We start from the raw sequence: 18,260 nt of genomic DNA on the forward strand, positions 1-18,260 counted from the left end.
ATAGCAAAGATACAGCAGTTTATAACAAGTGAAAGGAGTACAGTGATTTGTAACAAAAGAAAAGTAATTAACTCAAAAGTCTAGTGTTGCTAACATCAAAACTACTATATATCTTTTCCATATCCCGTTTACATTGATTAACATCCTCCCAGGTGCCTAAAAGATAAAGAATATGGAGGCCTGGTGGCAATCATTAAGTCAACAGTGAAAACCCATCACCAATATGATTTTTAGCTCTTTAGAAAAGGCTCTGTATCTTTAAGATGCTTTTAAGCTTTGTGCCTCTCTGGGTTGGGGGGCTGTAAGCAATTCACAAGCTGTAAGAGGTCAGGGGAACCTGTTAGGCAAGCTAGAGAGCTATCAGAGGGGGTTTAACTGAAACATCCCTTTCAAATGCAGAAGACTAAAGCCCTGAGTTGACTTTTTCCAGAGAATATCAGGAGAGTGGAAAAGCAGGTAGATTCTTATTTTTTGGGGGTGGATGCTCAGGAAATTCCAGGGGGAAAACCTGAGGTCTGATTAGCCTTGCCATCAGAGCTCTGCCGCATGACCTTGTCACGGGTGGAATTCCTCACGCTGGCTCCCAGCATGTCCTGAGCTCAGGCACAGCAGCGCTGGGTTCCCAGGGCAGGAGCCCAGGAAGCAGTGACTGCTGGGCCCGTGCTGCCCTTTCTCATGGCCTTGGGGGATGCACAGCCTCCTGTCCACAGCGTGCAGTTCACTGGCTGCCGGGTAGGGTCAGCACCTACTGGATGGGAGGGGAATTCATCCAGAAAAGAGAGTCAGAGAACCTGTGGACATGTTCTATCATCTAATGAATAGGATGCTTACAAATTGAACTGTGCTGTGGATACATGTTTTTGCAATTTCCTGCAAGTTTCTCAGAAAAGCAGGTAACATTCTTTGATTCCCTTGTCTGTTTATAATAATATTTTAGTATGTCTGTTAAAAGACTTTTGAGCTAAAATTGCAAGGTTCTTCAGCTCATGAAGATACTGCCTTATTAACATAGCAAGAGAGCACAGACTTGGTGAAGACCAGGGATCCTGTGGGCAGAGAGATCTGCAGTTAAGTCTGGGCTCCATTACTAACTAGTTTTGAGATCTTAGATGCAACTTAGCTTCTCCATGGTGCTTTTTTTTAAAAAAAAACTTTGATGCCCTCCCTGTAGGAGTGATGAGATCATTCTTGAGGAAGAACACTGGAAGCTCTGAGTAAAATGACTGGCCTGTTTTAAGTGCTTGCTGGTCTACAAACACAGAGCACACATACATACAAGAAAGCAAACTGTATTATTTTGTCTCCTTTACTAATGAAGATAGAGTGCCTGATGAACTATGGAATGAGGTTCGTGACACTGTACAGGAGACAGGGATCAAGACCATCCCCATGGAAAAGAAATGCAAAAAAGCAAAATGGCTGTCTGAGGAGGCCTTACAAATAGCTGTGAAAAGAAGAGAAGCAAAAAGCAAAGGAGAAAAGGAAAGATATAAGCATCTGAATGCAGAGTTCCAAAGAATAGCAAGAAGAGATAAGAAAGCCTTCTTCAGCAATCAATGCAAAGAAATAGAGGAAAACAACAGAATGGGAAAGACTAGAGATCTCTTCAAGAAAATTAGAGATACCAAGGGAACATTTCATGCAAAGATGGGCTCCATAAAGGACAGAAATGGTCTGGACCTAACAGAAGCAGAAGATATTAAGAAGAGGTGGCAAGAATACACAGAAGAACTATATAAAAAAGATCTTCACGACCCAGATAATCATGATGGTGTGATCACTCATCTAGACCCAGACATCCTGGAATGTGAAGTCAAGTGGGCCTTACAAAGCATCACTATGAACAAAGCAAAGGAGGTGATGGAATTCCAGTGGAGCTCTTTCAAATCCTAAAAGATGATGCTGTGAAAGTGCTGCACTCAATATGCCAGCAAATTTGGAAAACTCAGCAGTGGCCACAGGACTGGAAAAGGTCAGTTTTCATTCCAATTCCAAAGAAAGGCAATGCCAAAGAATGCTTAAAATACTGCACAATTCCACTCATCTCACATGCTAGTAAAGTAATGCTCAAAATTCTCCAAGCCAGGCTTCAGCAATACGTGAACTGTGAACTTCCTGATATTCGAGCTGGTTTAGGAAAAGGCAGAGGAACCAGAGATCAAATTGCCAACATCCACTGGATCATGGAAAAAGCAAGAGAGTTCCAGAAAAACATCTATTTCTGGTTTATTGACTATGCCAAAGCCTTTGACTGTGTGGATCACAATAAACTGTGGAAAATTCTGAGAGAGATGGGAATACCAGACCACCTGACCTGCCTCTTGAGAAATCTGTATGCAGGTCAGGAAGCAACAGTTAGAACTGGACATGGAACAACAGACTGGTTCCAAATCGGAAAAGGAGTACGTCAAGGCTGTATATTGTCACCCTGCTTATTTAACTTCTATGCAGAGTACATCATGAGAAACACTGGACTGGAAGAAACACAAGGTGGAATCAAGATTGCCAGGAGAAATATCAATAACCTCAGATATGCAGATGACACCACCCTTATGGCAGAAAGTGAAGAGGAGCTAAAAGCCTCTTGATGAAAGTGAAAGAGGAGAGTGAAAAAGTTGGCTTAAAGCTCAACATTCAGAAAATGAAGATCATGGCATCCAGTCCCATCACTTCATGGGAAATAGATGGGGAAACAGTGGAAACAGTGTCAGATTTTATTTTTGGGGCTCCAAAATCACTGCACATGGTAACTGCAGCCATGAAATGAAAAGATGCTTACTCCTTGGAAGAAATGTTATGACCAACCTAGATAGCATATTCAAAAGCAGAGACATTGCTTTGCTGACTAAGGTCCGTCTAGTCAAGGCTATGGTTTTTCCTGTGGTCATGTATGGATGTGAGATTTGGACTGTGAAGAAAGCTGAGTGTCGAAGAATTGATGCTTTTGAACTGTGGTATTGGAGAAGACTCTTGAGAGTCCCTTGGACTGCAAGGAGATCAGCCCTGGGTGTTCTTTGGAAGGAATGATGCTAAAGCTGAAACTCCAGTACTTTGGCCACCTCATGCGAAGAGTTGACTCATTGGAAAAGACTCTGATGCTGGGAGGGATTGGGGGCAGGAGGAGAAGGGGACGACCGAGGATGAGATGGCTGGATGGCATCACCGACTCGATGGATGTGAGTCTGAGTGAACTCTGGGAGTTGGTGATGGACAGGGAGGCCTGGTGTGCTGTGATTCATGGGGTCGCAACGAGTCGGACACGACTGAGCGACTGAACTGAACTGAACTAATGAAGAGTTTTAAAGTAGTTTCAGTAATCCAGTTAAATGTAGAAAAGTTTTACACTTTTGCGTGTCTGAAAATTTCTCACAGTTAATTTCACTTTTGGTTTTAGAAAGTGAAAGTTGCACACTTGTGTCCAACTGTTTGTGACCCCATGGATTGTAGCCTGCTTGGCTCCTCTGTCCTCTTGTCCTAGAATTCTCTAGGCAAGAATACTGGAGTGGGTTGCTATTTCCTTCTTCAGGGAGTCTTCCCAACCTAGGGATCAAACCCAAGTAAAGAACTGCAGGCAGATTCTTTACCAGCTGAGCCACTAGGTTAAAAGCAAAACAAAATATATCTAACTAAAGCAATTATAAGTATTATTCAAATTCATAAGGCTCATCTCTGCCTCAGGGCCTTTGCACTTGTTGTCCCTTCAGCCTCGGATGCTCTTCCCTGAGCAGATTTCTGGTGTCTTTCATGTCTCTGCTCACAGGTCATTATTATTATTATTATTTTACTTTTTATTTTGCACTGTGGTAGAGCCGATTAACATTGTTGTGATAGTGTCAGGCGAATACAGGTCATTGATTTTTGTGGAGTCTTTCCTATTTATCAAATATTTTTTTCTCTTTCTATTCTTCTAATCAACTCTATCAGATTAACTTGCTTTGTTTTCTCATCATTTATCTTGTTCATTTATTTGTTTATCATGTGTCTTCTTCTTCCCCTGAGAACAGAAGTTTATCTGGCATGATCTCTAAAGTACTTTAACACTTGGAACAGTACATGGTATATTAGAGATGCCTAGTAAGTATTTTTTTTTTTTAAGTTAATTAATGTTGTTGTTCATTCACTCAGTCCTGTCCAACTCTTTGTGACCCCATGGACTGCAGCACACCTGGCCTCCCTGTCCATCACTGTCTCCCAGAGCTTGCTCATACTCATGTCCATTGAGTCGGTGATGTCATCCAACCACCTCATCCTCTATGTCCCCTTCTTCGCCTACCTTTAGTGTTTCCCAGCATTAGGGTCTTTTCCAATGAGTCAGTTCTTTGCATCAGATGGCCAAAGTATTGGAGCTTCAGCCTCAGCATCAATCCCTCCGGTGGATATTTTGGATTGATTTCCTTTAGGATGGACTGGTCGGATCTCCTTGCAGTCCAAGTGACTCTCAAGAGTCTTCTCCAACACTACAGTTCAAAAGCGTCAATTCTTGGCATTCAGCCTTCTTTATGGCCCAACTGTCAGATCCATACATGACTACTGGAAAAACCATAGCTTTGACTAGGTGGACCTTTGTTGACAAAGTAATATCTCTGCTTTTTAATATTCTGTCTAGGTTTGTCATAGCTTTTCTTCCAAGGAGCAAGCGTCTTTTAATTTCATGGCTGCAGTCACCATCTACAGTGATTTTGGAGCCCAAGAAAATAGGCTCTCATTGTTTCCATTGTTTCTCCATCTATTTGCCATGAGGTGATGGGACCAGATGCCATGATCTTAGTTTTTTGAATGTTGAGTTTTAAGCCAGGTTTTCACTCTTTCAGCTTCATCAAGAGGCTCTTTACTTCCTCTTCGCTTTTTGCCTTAAGGGTAGTATCATCTGCATATCTGAGGTTATTGATATTTGTCCCGGCAATCTTGATTCCAGCTTGTGCTTCATCCACCCTGGCATTTCACATGATGTACTCTCCATATAAGTTAAATAAACAGGGTGACAATATACAGCCTTGACATACTCCTTTCCCAATTTTGAACCAGTGTGTTGTTCCACATAGGGTTCTAACTGATACCTCTCGACCTGTATATAGGTTTCTCAGGAGGCAGGTATGGTGGTCTGATACTCCCATCTCTTTAAGAATTTTCCATAATTCCTTGTTATCCACACAGTCAAAGGCTTTAGCATCAATGAAGCAAAAGTAGATATCTTTCTGGAATTCTCTTGCTGCTTCTATAATCCAACAGATATCGGCAATTTGATCTCTGATTCCTCTGCCTTTTCTAAATCCAGCTTCAACATCTGGAAGTTCTTGGTTCATGTACTGTTATATGAGTAAATGGATGTATTTCCTCACCTGTCTGTTCACTTCAATGCCTGTTGCAGATATGTATAACTGTTTAGCCTACTGTAGTTACGTAGAACTCTGTATACAAGCACACACACACACAGTCTGGCATGGTGTGTAGAGTTAAGTGTATAAAATGTAAATGTCATGGTGTTACGTTTCACTCTTTACAGGAAGAGTTCTTTCACAATCCTCATGCAGTTGACATTGAGTCTGAAGATTTCAACAGCCTGCCCCTTGAAGTAAAGCATGAAATCTTGACTGATATGAAGGAATTTACTAAGCGGAGAAGAACATTATTTGAAGCGATGCCAGAGGTGAAATATACAATAGCATGTTAATGTGTAAAGTTAAGAGTGCCAGCAAATTTTTTTGTTAAAATAAGAGAATCTTGATAAACATCACACGATCTGTTGTTTTCAGTAAACAGCCTTTGCATATCTCTGAGATCCTGTGCAACATCATTTTGTATAAGTTGGAGCTTACAGACACTTACTCACAGAAGACCTCTTGACTTTCCACCAAGACCAAGTCTTATCTCCTGCTCTGTGTTCTCACAGCTCCCTGTGGTGTCTCTTTAGATTTTTAGCACCCAGCTGTGCCTACCTTGTGCACTTCTGTATTTTCAGTGCTTAGCTCAGTATTTTTCACATAGTAGGTGCTCAGTAGTTCAGTCCTTAAGTTAGTTCATGAAAGTTATTTTAATCCATCATATACATTGTAGACTATTCATAGTAATAGAGAACCTAATCACAGTGGAGAAGTTTGTTCTAACTTGAAATTCCAGGTATCTGTTCCCCTGAAGGCTAGAAGTGTAGTCGGATCTCCCGTCTTCCCTCTTCCTCTTTCTGGATGGTGGTAACAGGGAATTCAGTGGTAAATTCCTCAGCTTGGAGCCTCTGATGGTGGCTTCGCAGCTGCAGAAATGGGAGGTGGGGCAGTGCGTAGAATCGGGTTCTGTTGAGTGTGTTCCCTGGTCTCACTGTACCATCATTACTGTGTTTAGCTGGAGAATGAGTCTTGTTTTCCTTCCTACTGCTACAACCTGTTCTTTCTAACATTGTTCTCCATTAACTTTACCTATGAATTTTGTAATATTGCTAATGAATGGATGTGGGGCTTTTTCTTTTTTTCTATAGACTTTTGAACTTTTCTTTGATTGATAAGAAAAATATGAAAAAGGCAGGAGCTGTTTCTTTTCCCATCATTCCTTTCTGCTTTTCTGTGAAGCACATGAATGTAGGAAAATGCCAAGGTGTACAGAAATGATGTACAAAGGACAGAAGTAAATTTATTTTCACCTCTGGGGAGGGGCGAATCCGTGCTCAGTTTATCAACCAAGCGTTTTAAAAAATGATTTGTATTTATTTATTTTTGGCTGCACTGGGTCTTGTTGCTTTGCACGGGCGTTTCTCTGGCTGTGGGGCGTGGAGAACTACTCTTCATTGTGGTGCATGGTCTTCTCAGTGCTGTGGCTTCTCCTGTTGGGATCATGGGCTCTAGGGCAAGCAGGCTCGGTAGTTGTGGCTCTTGGGTGCTAGAGCACGGGCTCAGTAGCTGTGGCACACCAGCTTAGTTGTTCCACAGGCTGTGGGATCTTCCTGGACCAGGGATTGAACCAGTCTCTCCTGCACTGGCAGGTGGATTCTTGACTCCTGAGCCACCAGGGAAGCCTTCTGAAGCCCTCAGTCAAGCGTTCTATTTCTTGAGTGTGAAAGGACCTCTGGCTTGTCTTTGAGGAAATAGAATTTGGATTATGTAAACAACAGTGGAACAGATGGGAGAAAAAGAGGCAGTCCCAATGCCTTGCTCCATTTCTTCTCTTTCTGCCAATGCAGAGCCTCTGGGCTGGGTCGGCCAGGGTAGAATGGTGCACAGCCCATTGGATCTATCATGCTGGTAGCTGAGGGAAGTTCTGAGTCATACAGGTTGGATCTTTGCATTGTCTGTACATTAGGCAAATGCAATATTGATAATAGTAATGTTGGTGAGAATATGAGTAATCATAATAATTTGGTAATAATTTAGTATAAGGCTTAGCAATCTGGTTTTGACCCAGATCTACCATATAACTAACCGCACGGTTCTAGAGAGGTTACTTAAACTGTTTAAGTCTCAGGTTCTTCATTTGTAGAATGGAGGTAATGACTTCTGTCTCCTTGGTGGTTGAGTATAAAATGGGATAGTGTATGTAAAAACACTTAGAAGAATGCCTTACTCAGGAGATGTGCTGTAAATGTTAAGTATTATTAATAACTGACTACAGTGATTTATCGTGTGTCTTTTGTGGACCAGGGACCAGCACTTCACTTGCATTCTAAAAAAACTGTCTGTTAAGCCACAGGCAACATTTCAGACTCCCTGGTGTGCATCCCATGTTCGATAAATCTTTTTTGAGTAAGTAATTGAATCATAAACAGGATTCATGATTTCTTTTCTTTTGCCCAATTCTTTTTGTTTGAAAGATTACTCTTTAACAAGGCAATTATGGCTTTCCCCTACTACTCACATTTTACTTTTCTAGTGTAAAAATACCACCAATGGAAAAAATCAGTTATCTCCTTTAGGGAAAAGAGTGGAAATATGGGAATATTATCTGTATTTAATATATGAAACCATTCTGTTTGTTTATTTTGTTTTAGGAGTCTAATGACTTTTCACAGTACCAGCTAAAAGGCTTGCTTAAAAAAAACTATCTAAACCAACACATAGAAAACGTCGAGAAGGAAATGAATCAACAACATTCAGGGAAAATCCAAAGGCAGTATGAAGATGAAGGAGGCTTTCTGAAGGAGGTGGAGTCCAGGAGAGTGGTCTCCGAGGACACGTCCCACTACATCTTGATTAAAGGTACCACATACCATCACTTACTTGATGGTTAAAACCCAAAAGTATGTCGTGTCTCTGAATTCTGTAAACTCCCACCTGCAGATAACATGAATGAAGCCCTACTTAATTTACTAAGTGTAATTATTATTAATGTGATGATCTATACAACCATTAATGTATTAACTAGTACTGTACCAACCCACTTTAAGATTAATTAATTCCTAGTTGCTGGTTAAATGAGAATTTATAACTTCATCATGAGAACAAGTATATTCTTACTTATCTAACTAGAAGCATGCTGTCACCCTGTAGAACTACCTAGTGACCCTGTTTTAATTTTTCTCAAGGTGTTCAAGTTCAGAAAGTCACAGAAGCGGATTCAGAGTCCCTGCCTTCTTGCAGCGCAAAGCATAGTGGGGCTTTAGACACGAAGTCACCTCCGTGTGAAAAACTGAAGCCAAAGAAAGAACCCGACACCTCCCCTCCCTCCCCGAGAACCTTGCTGGCCATGCAGGCTGCTCTGTTGGGCAGTAGCTCAGAAGATGAGCTGGAGGGCAAGCATCGCAGGCCGTGCGATGTGAAGAGCCCACCAGCTCCCACCTCTGAGGGTTCTGTGTCCCCGCTGACCCTCTTGGCCATTCAGAGAGCTCTCGATGACGACGATGAAGATCTGAAAGTGCATGCCGGTGTGCAGACAGAGGGGGTGGGCAGGAGAAAACCAAGACCGCTGGTGAGCAGTTCTGATGAGGAAGCTGTGGAAGAACCTGAAGTGAGAGATGGAGACGGAGAGCTGTTGACGGCAGCGCCTCGTGCTGCCAGTGTGACCCTCACAGAGGAGCATGTGACCAAGACCAGTGATGAAAAAGAGCAGACAGACTCAGCTCCTTTACTGCAGACTGTCTTTTGTCAAGGCAGCGAGTCTAGCTTTCCAAAAGAACAGACGCCATCTATGCACGCGTTGAAGGAACCCTTTCAGACCAGCGCTGAGTCTACAGCTCAGGATGGAAAAGATCTGGTGCCACACAGGGATGTGCCTGGGCTCCCGGGGGGACCAGAGCAGATACCAACACCTCCAGCAAGTCCAAGTTCTGGGTCAAGGAGTGGGACATACACCAGAGTGTCCAAGCCACAGCAGGCTCTTCCACCCGAGAGTAAGCATGACACCTCTGTTCTATCAAGTGATGACGAAGCAGAATCTGAAAAAAATCCTGCCCCTGACATCGTTGGCACCACCAGTTTGCAAGAATCGAGTAACATCCTGAGTGTCGCTATAGACACAGTAAGTGACTTAGGAAATGAGGCACCTATTAGTGCCCCAGAGCATGAGAATTTCTTGAAAACCATCCAAGAACACAAGTCCGTTGAATCTGTAGGCCAGGGTTTGATTTTGGTGCCAGAGTCCACGGAACCAACGGAAGTAGACTCCGAAGACAGTGAATCTGATGGTAGGTGCTTGTGCTTTCCTAAGAGATAAAGAAAAGCAGGATTTCACATCTGAGCATAGTCCAGGTCCACACTGTTCAGCTGATGAACTAGAGACCCAGAAAGGTCAAGTGGCTTTGCGAGGGACACATAGCTCATAATGCGATCTTGACCTTTCCTGGTGGCTGCTCTTTTTGTTTTATTTAAATTAGGGAGGAAGTGCCCTAGTTGGAGAAGGTAAAGGTGAGTTTCCCTTTTAATTTTTTAGTTTTTTGTTTTGAAATAATTAGAAAGTTTAAAATGTTGAAAAAAATACTTCAAAACCTATTTCTCTCACCTAGAACCTCATTACTGGCATCTTACCACATTGGTTTTTCTGTATCTATCTCTCTCTCTATATATATGTTCAGTTCAGTTCAGTTAAGTCGCTCAGTCGTGTGCGACTCTTTGTGACCCCATGAACCGCAGCTCACCAGGCCTTCCTGTCCATCACCAACTCCCAGAGTCCACCCAAACCCATGTCCATTGAGTCGGTGATGCCATCCAACTATCTCATCCTCTGTCGTCCCCTTCTCTTCCTGCCCTCAATCATTCCCAGCATCAGGGTCTTTTCAAATGAGTCAGCTCTTGGCATCAGGTGGCCAAAGTACTGGAGTTTCAGTTTCAACATCAGTCCTTCCAATGAATACCCAGGACTGATCTCCTTTAGGATGGACTGGTTGGATCTCCTTGCAGTCCAGGGGACTCTCAAGAGTCGTCGCCAACACTACAGTTCCAAAGCATCAATTCTTCGGCACTAAGCTTTCTTTATAATCCAACTCTCACATCCATACGTGACTCCACTCCCCTGCAGAGGTGACCAGAGGATGGAGACTGGTGCAGTGTAGACCAGGAGAAACCATAGCCTTGACTAGACGGACCTTTGTTGACAAAGTAATGTCTCTGCTTTTTAATATGTACACATGTATATTATATATCTATACACATTTATGTACAGTCAAACCTCATTTTTCACAGATTTCATATTTGTGAAATTGCCTACTCACTGAAATTTACTTCTTAGCTCAGAATCTGTCCTGCAGATGTGCAGAATGACCAAAAACTTGAGTGACCACACTGTTCCCAGCTGAGGTTGAGTGGGAGACACTCCGTCTTCTTGGTTCTGCTCCCCTGCAGAGGTGACCAGAGGGTGGAGACTGGTGCAGTGCAGACCAGGAAGCTCCAGCTCTGGGGCCATCAGATGGGGCTGGAATCCCAATCCCTGCACCTGTTCATGGGGCCGTGCAAACACCTTTGAACTCACACTTATGTCTGTAGTTCCTCTCCAGCGTCACAGCTCTCACTCCACGCTCTGACCTCTTTGTAACTTCCCTGGCTGACAGTGAAGGACCGTCCACTGTCTTCAGTGTATTTACATATTGAGTCATTCTCTGTAACCACCTCCTGGTCTCCCTGGCCGCCTCCTTGGAGGACGGCTGTCTCCTTGGCCCCAGCCCCCAGCCCTGAGCCCCAAGCCCTCTGTCTTGAGTATGTCCTCAGACCCAGCCTCCTCCACCTAAAGTGGAGGAAGGGAATTAATCCATAGATGCTTTTTAAAGAGAAGAAGAAATATTGAGAGAGGAGGGAAGGGACGTGGAAGACGAAGAGCTGTTTCTCCTGTGTTTCTCCAGGGCTTTTTTTCTAAGTCACAGCTTTTTTCTTTGCTGTGTTCATAGTGAAACAGCATAAAAACGTTTTCAACAACCTCCATAATTGTGTACATACCCTGATAGTTCTTTTTTAATTTTAAGACAATGTAAGTTAGAGAACATTTGTGTATAAAGCAGATGTGTAAGTATTGAAAGCTCAGTTCCTACTTTCAAAGACAGTGCCAGTATATCTGGTTGAAGAGGCTTATTTTGAAGTTATAGACACTTATTACTGAATCTATTTAATAATAATATACTATGGTTATGTGTTTTCTGTTACTTTTAGGCCTTTCCTTTTTAGGGTAAAACACTTTTCAAGATTCTTTTGGAAAGCTTTTGATTTCAGGATCAGTTCAGTTCAGTTCAGTTGCTCAGTCGTGTCCGACTCTTTGCAACCCCATGAATCGCAGCACGCCAGGCCTCCCTGTTCATCACCACCTCCCGGAGTTCACCCAGACTCACGTCAGTCGAGTCCGTGATGCCATCCAGCCATCTCATCCTCAGTCGTCCCCTTCTCCTCCTGCCCTCAATCCCTCCCAGCATCAGTCTTTTCCAATGAGTCAACTCTTCGCATGAGGTGGCCAAAGTACTTGAGTTTCAGCTTTAGCATCATTCCTTCCAAAGAAATCCCAGGGTTGATCTCCTTCAGAATGGACTGGTTGGATCTCCTTGCAATCCAAGGGACTCTCAAGAGTCTTCTCCAACACCACAGTTCAAAAGCATCAATTCTTTGGCACTCAGCCTTCTTCACAGTCCAACTCTCACATCCATACATGACCACAGGAAAAACCATAGCCTTGACTAGACAGGCCTTAGTTGGCAAAGCAATGTCTCTGCTTTTGAATATACTATCTAGGTTGGTCATAACTTTTCTTCCAAGGAGTAAGCGTCTTTTAATTTCATGGCTGCAGTCACCATCTGCAGTGATTTTGGAGCCCCCCAAAATAGTCTGACACTGTTTCCACTGTTTCCCCATTTATTTCCCATGAAGTGATGGGACTGGATGCCATGATCTTCGTTTTCTGAATGTTGAGCTTTAAGCCAACTTTTTCACTCTCCTCTTTCACTTTCATCAAGAGGCTTTTAGCTCCTCTTCACTTTCTGCCATAAGGATGGTGTCATCTGCATATCTGAGGTTATTGATATTTCTCCCGGCAGTCTTCATTCCAGCTTGTGTTTCTTCCAGTCCAGCGTTTCTCATGATGTACTCTGGATAACTTTAATATTTTACTTGTAGACAAAATGACCTCATTATTTTGATACAGGAAGCTTCATTGAAGTGCAGAATATAAGTAGCAGTGATGAACTTCGAGCCGAGTTACAGGAAGCTTCCAGACCTCCCTCTGGACAAGGTGAGGAGGAACCGACAGGAACTGAGAAGGAAGAAGCCACCAGTGACTCTGAGGGCCTCCCAAGAGAGATTTCTGAGAGTGAGGCCGTGGCTATTGAGAGACGCGAAGAGACTGAGAAAGATGCAGAGGATTCGCTCCACGAGTGGCAAGACATCGATCTGGTAATAACGTGACGTCGCGCTTTTACTCATTGCTAAGGAAGCCAAGTTAAGTAGCGTTCGGGTTTCCCAGGAGTTGTGTGTTGAATCCTTACTAGCTGCTCATATGTATCTTCTTGCTCCTCCTGACGGCGTCTTTCTCGCTAGGTTGCCGGCTGGGATAGTGTCCCTTCCTTGTGTGAGGTAGTGAGGGAACGCTAAAGGTTTTACAGACTTGCTCAGAAACCCAAGTGGAAAGCTTCGTAAGGAGAAACGCTTATTGGTAACTTTAGTCAGACTAAATGCAGACTTTTTAGAACCAGTGAACTTAACTGGGTTATTAGTGTAATTGTCTACAAATGAAATTATTTTACAGGACGAGCTGGAAGCTCTGGAGAGCAACCTCTTAACCCAGCAGAATTCACTGAAAGCTCAAAAACAGCAGCAAGAGCGGGTGGCCGCTACTGTGACGGGGCAGATGTTCTTGGAAAGCCAGGTGGGTGTACAGCCGGGGCCTCCTTGAACAACACCTGCCGTGTCTCTACTGAATAACTACTGAGTAAGACCCCCCGAGGGAACGTGCACTGAATGACATGTTTAGGCACGGCCCCCACTTCCGGGTGATGGCCCCCACTTCCGGGGTGACGGCCTCCACTTCCGGGGGGAGGACAGGTCCTGCTCCTCAGCAGGGCTCATGGAGTGTCTTACTCTTCAGGAACTGCTCCGCCTCTTCGGCATCCCCTACATCGAGGCTCCCATGGAAGCAGAGGCTCAGTGCGCCATCCTGGATCTGACCGACCAGACTTCCGGAACCATCACCGATGATAGTGATATTTGGCTATTCGGGGCACGGCACGTCTACAAAAACTTCTTCAATAAAAACAAGTTTGTAGAATATTACCAGTATGTGGACTTTCACAACCAATTAGGTAAGACTTCAGAGTATGATTACTTTTTGAAATTTACCTTAGGAATTTATATTATGAATTCTTTCTTTCCAAGGGACTAGTTGGTGTATTGATAGAAATGGTAGGGGGAGACCAGATTGAATCCCTGGGTCGGAAAGATCCCCTGGAGAGGGAAATGGCAATCCACTTCAGTGTTCTTGCCTGGAGTATGCCATGAGCAGAGGAACCCGGAGGGCTACAGTCCATGGAGTTGCAAAGGGTTGGACACGAGTGAGTGGCTAACCCTTTCACATACATGTTTTCGTATGATGGTCTTTTGCTTCTGGAGAATAGGGTTTTGTTGCTTTCTTTTAGTTGCACGGGGTCTTTGCGGGAAGCTCAGTGCAGGCTTTCTCTAGCTAAGGTGCCTGGGGGCCGCTGTTCCCTGTGGTGCGTGGGCTTCTCACTGCAGTCGCGTCTCTTGCTGCAGAGCACAGGCTCTAGGCACGCGGGCTTCCATAGTTGTGGCTCCTGGGCTTGGTGCTGTGCAGCATGTGGGATCTTCCCAGACCAGGGACCAAACCCATGTCCCCTGCATTGGCAGACAGGTTCTTACCCACCATACTACCGGGGAAGTCCAGAATAGGATTGTAAATTCAGAATGAAGAAATTAAAGCCCTTGTCATGTTCAGATGTTTTCTGCAGTTTCAGTCATCAGACCTGGTTACACTCGATTAGTCCCCCGCACTCTCCAGAGTAAACCGGAGGTGGCAGAGAGGGGAGGCAGGTGTGAGTCACTCCCACGGGAACCATGAGCCTCAGGGTCCTGTATTATTTCTGGCAGTGATCCCTCATCGTCCCATTCCTTCAGCAAATACGCACTGAGTGATTCCTATATGCCAGTTGTTGTTCTTGGCATTGGGAAGTGGGGAAACAGCAGAGAATAAAACAGTCCAGCAGGAGACACAGATGATAAAAAAAACACATAAATCATAATTTGACAGCGGTGTGAGCCAAATAGAAAAATAAAGCCACCAAAGAGAGGCAAGAGTGTCCTGCAGTCACAGGAAGTATGTGTCCTTTGTGGTCAAACAAGGCTTTACTAATCATACCTTTGTGGCTGGAGCTAAAGGAGAGAGGAAGCAGGAGCTACAGGTACCTTGGGGTGAGCATGTCAGACAGAGGGGCTGGCATGTGCAAAGGCCCTGAGGCAGAAAGAAGCCTGCTTGGCATGTTCTAAAGAAGCATGGAGGTGGTTTCGGGTTGAATTTTGTCTCCCCAGAATTCACGTATATAGAGTGGACTTGCCTTGAATGAGGAGGTGGAATGGTAGGGAGCAGGTAGGGGAACAGTGAAGATCTGGGCCTGACTGTGTTGTTTCTGAGACGCCCATGTGACATCCTGATGAACCCTTGATTATATGTGGCTGTGGTTCAGAGAAGAGGTCTTGGGGAGAGAGCTGCATTTAGGGGTCACAGGTTATGGGACATTGAAAACTGTGAGGATGGATGAAACTTTAAAAATCCTAACGCAATGTCATTTACAAAAAAGAATCCTATTTCAGATAATGAAACAGATATCTTTGGACATTGGATGAGGATATACACACAAGTATATTATCGTTATAAGAAAATAGTTATAAATCTTATGTAATAAATGTATATAAAACAAAAGATGTAAAAATATGTAATAATTTTTACTTTAACAGGATTGGACCGGAACAAATTAATAAATTTGGCCTATTTGCTTGGAAGTGATTATACAGAAGGAATACCAACTGTGGGTTGTGTTACCGCCATGGAAATTCTCAACGAATTCCCTGGACACGGCCTGGAACCACTCCAAAAATTCTCGTAAGTCCTTTCTTAATTTCTTTAGTTCCGGTGTTTATATATAAACACCCAAATTAAACAGGACTATTACTTACATTATGAACTGTCACAGATCATTCTTCATTGGGAATGGAGGAAGAGGTAACAGTTGGGGTTCTAAAGCTTTTTTTCCCTTTTCTAGCTTTTGAGGAAATCAGAGAAGATTCTGTTCAGATTATATTTTTTATCTGAGCTAAAGGATATGTAGCCAGTCCTGTAGGATTTCCTGGGAACATAGAAGTTACCATTTCATTACTTCACGTATTTTTTGAGTCGCCATTATGTGCCAGACAGTGTGCTGGGCTGGAATAGGAAAGATGGCTGAGTCACAGGCGGTGCGCTTAGGAGCTGCTGCACGCTGGGGCTAGGGGAAGCGTGCGTGTACTGGCGCTTCTGTGTCTGAGCGTGCCAAGGGAGATCGGCCAGACCGGGGAGTGGGAATATATGTTTTAGCTCGTCAATGGCAAATAGAAAAGGGCATGGAAAGGGTGAAGAGCAGGAAGACAGAGTGTCGCCTTGCTTTCTTCTCTGCTTTCCCTTCTACCCAGACCCTGCTCGATCACTCCCCACTGAAGCAGAGCTACTCCGAGTCTATGGGCTGAATTCAGCCCAGCTGTGTTTGGTTTGACCTACACAGTATGTTCTTCTTTCATTTGGAATTGGCTACCAACATTGAAATTGGGGGAGATTTCACAGAAAATTTTGGAGGAAGGGAAATGAGACCTGAAAGTGCTGAGTCCAGATTCCCAAATAGTCCCAAAGCACAGAAGAGCAATTCCACTCCACTGGGGTGGTCAGGGGACGGACCCTTCAGTTTTATATCTCAGTCGCTGCCACCCCCTGTTGTCCCCCTGGAGCTCAGCTGGTGGCCAGGTCATCATGGCCGTCTTTCACGTTTGTGTTAAGTGCCTGGGCCGCTTGTTTTAAGGAGGGGGTGATCCTTTTGGTTTGATGAATTTGCTGTGCCGCTCTTCCTAGTGGCAGCCATGATTACTGTGTTGAAGCTGAAAATTCACAGGCCAGTAAGGGAGACATGGAGGTATTCTCCCATTGCCCTCTTGGACAGTATTATAGAACTGATGAAGATAGATCTATTGTTTTTTGTTTTTTCCTTTTCGCATTTTGATCCTGCACAAAGACTGCAGCTTGTCTTTCTTAGCACTAGAGGGCGCTGCTGCCTTGGTGAGGGGCCGCCCTGACGGAGACCAAGTCTGTCAGTTCCTAGGACTCAGTATTGAAGCAGTGATTGTGAGTTTTTTAGGTTCCATTGAATGAATATATTGGAAAGGGTTATATTTACGTTTTTTAATTTTCATGCTATTTATTTATCCTAACTATATAAAATTTTCTGGCTGTTGGCTGCATTACAAGCTACCTTAAGTCTCAGTGACTTCACGCAGCAATAGTCACAGATTTTGCTCATGAATCTGCAGTTTGATGAGGCTGCATGGGGATGTCTTGGCTGATACCAGGTGTGTCAGGGGCACCTGAGCTGGGCTGGGGGGTCACTTGAGATGACCCACTCCTAGCTGGTGAGTGGAGCTGTCAGCAGAGCTCAGCCAGCAGTGTGGATCGGGGGCCTGGATCCTCTCCATTGGACCCCCTCACAGCACGTCAGCAGCTTTCAAGGCAAACAGTCTAAGAGACAGGAAGTGGAGACTGCAGTCTCTGAAGGCCCGGCAGAGTCACTTCCTTGGCCACAGAGTCCACCCGCCTCAAGGGGAGGAGCATGGAACCCTGCTTCTTGTTGGGCGTAGGGGCCAACATGGGCTCTAACCCACCACAGTGATTTGTACTCACAACGGAAAAATTGAATAAGGAATAAAACATAAAGAAAATTAATAGCTGTATCCTCACTTAGGACTTTGCCTAGCATAGGATAAAAGAGAGCTGTTAGTGTTTTTTATTATTGTAAATACCCCTATGTACTTTTTCTCTCATTCTCCACATATATGTATTTTCCCCAGTATTGGGATCATATTTAACGTAGAGTTGTATTTTGCATTTTTAAAATTTGACAGTCTTCATGGTGTTTTTACATTTTATTAAATATTTTTGGGTTCCTTATTGTAGTTGACTTGAAGTAAATAATACAGATACATTACTTCAACTTGGGCTTTCCTGGCGGCTCAGCCAGTAAAGAATCCGCCTGCCAATGATGGAGATGCAAGAGACGCAGGTTCGAACCCTGGGTTGTGAAGATCCCCTGGAGAAGGAAATGGCGACCCACTCCAGTATTCCTGCCTGGAAAATTCCATGGATAGAGGAGCCTGGTAGGCTCAGATCATGGGATTGCAGAGTCTGACATGACCGAGTGTGCGCGTGTGCATGCATTATTTCGTTTTACCACTGGGAAAGACACAGAGGAGTTGTGGCTAAACTAAGGTTAGCTCTTTGTCTGTGGTGCATCAGCTACAAGGTCTCACTGCTTCACGAAGACTGGTTTCCTTTGCCTTGTAGAGAGTGGTGGCACGAAGCCCAGGAGAATAAGAAGATAAGGCCGAATCCATATGACACCAAAGTGAAAAAAAAGTTGCGCAAGTTGCAACTCACACCTGGCTTCCCTAACCCGGCCGTGGCGGACGCTTACCTCAAGCCTGTGGTGGACGAGTCCAAGGGGTCATTTCTGTGGGGCAAACCCGACCTGGACAAGATCAGAGAGTATCCTTTCCCTTCCTCAGACACCGGGAACATCAAGGCAAATGTGTGTGTTGGTTTAAAACCTACGAAACATGAACTTGGAT

General features: G+C 44.1%; 1 protein-coding gene across 5 annotated transcripts in view; it reads left to right on the forward strand.

Annotated features, from left to right (window-relative positions):
- The window catches only part of ERCC5 (ERCC excision repair 5, endonuclease), a 30,302-nt gene that overhangs the window by 8,596 nt on the left and 3,446 nt on the right, over positions 1-18,260 (forward strand). For 3 of the 5 annotated variants that reach the window (XM_060394210.1, XM_004012350.5, XM_060394213.1), the window contains exons 6-13: positions 5,504-5,647; positions 7,973-8,180; positions 8,507-9,604; positions 12,535-12,782; positions 13,135-13,254; positions 13,474-13,687; positions 15,354-15,498; positions 17,977-18,177. In XM_060394210.1, the coding sequence (XP_060250193.1) occupies positions 5,504-5,647; positions 7,973-8,180; positions 8,507-9,604; positions 12,535-12,782; positions 13,135-13,254; positions 13,474-13,687; positions 15,354-15,498; positions 17,977-18,177 (2,378 nt within the window). Of the gene's footprint in view, positions 1-1,171; positions 1,973-5,503; positions 5,648-7,972; positions 8,181-8,506; positions 9,605-12,534; positions 12,783-13,134; positions 13,255-13,473; positions 13,688-15,353; positions 15,499-17,976; positions 18,178-18,260 lie in introns of all 5 variants that reach the window. The other 2 variants (XM_060394212.1, XM_060394211.1) reach the window with 1 other exon arrangement.

Source organism: Ovis aries, chromosome 10, assembly GCF_016772045.2.
Source record: "Ovis aries strain OAR_USU_Benz2616 breed Rambouillet chromosome 10, ARS-UI_Ramb_v3.0, whole genome shotgun sequence".
Lineage (NCBI taxonomy): Eukaryota > Metazoa > Chordata > Mammalia > Artiodactyla > Bovidae > Ovis > Ovis aries.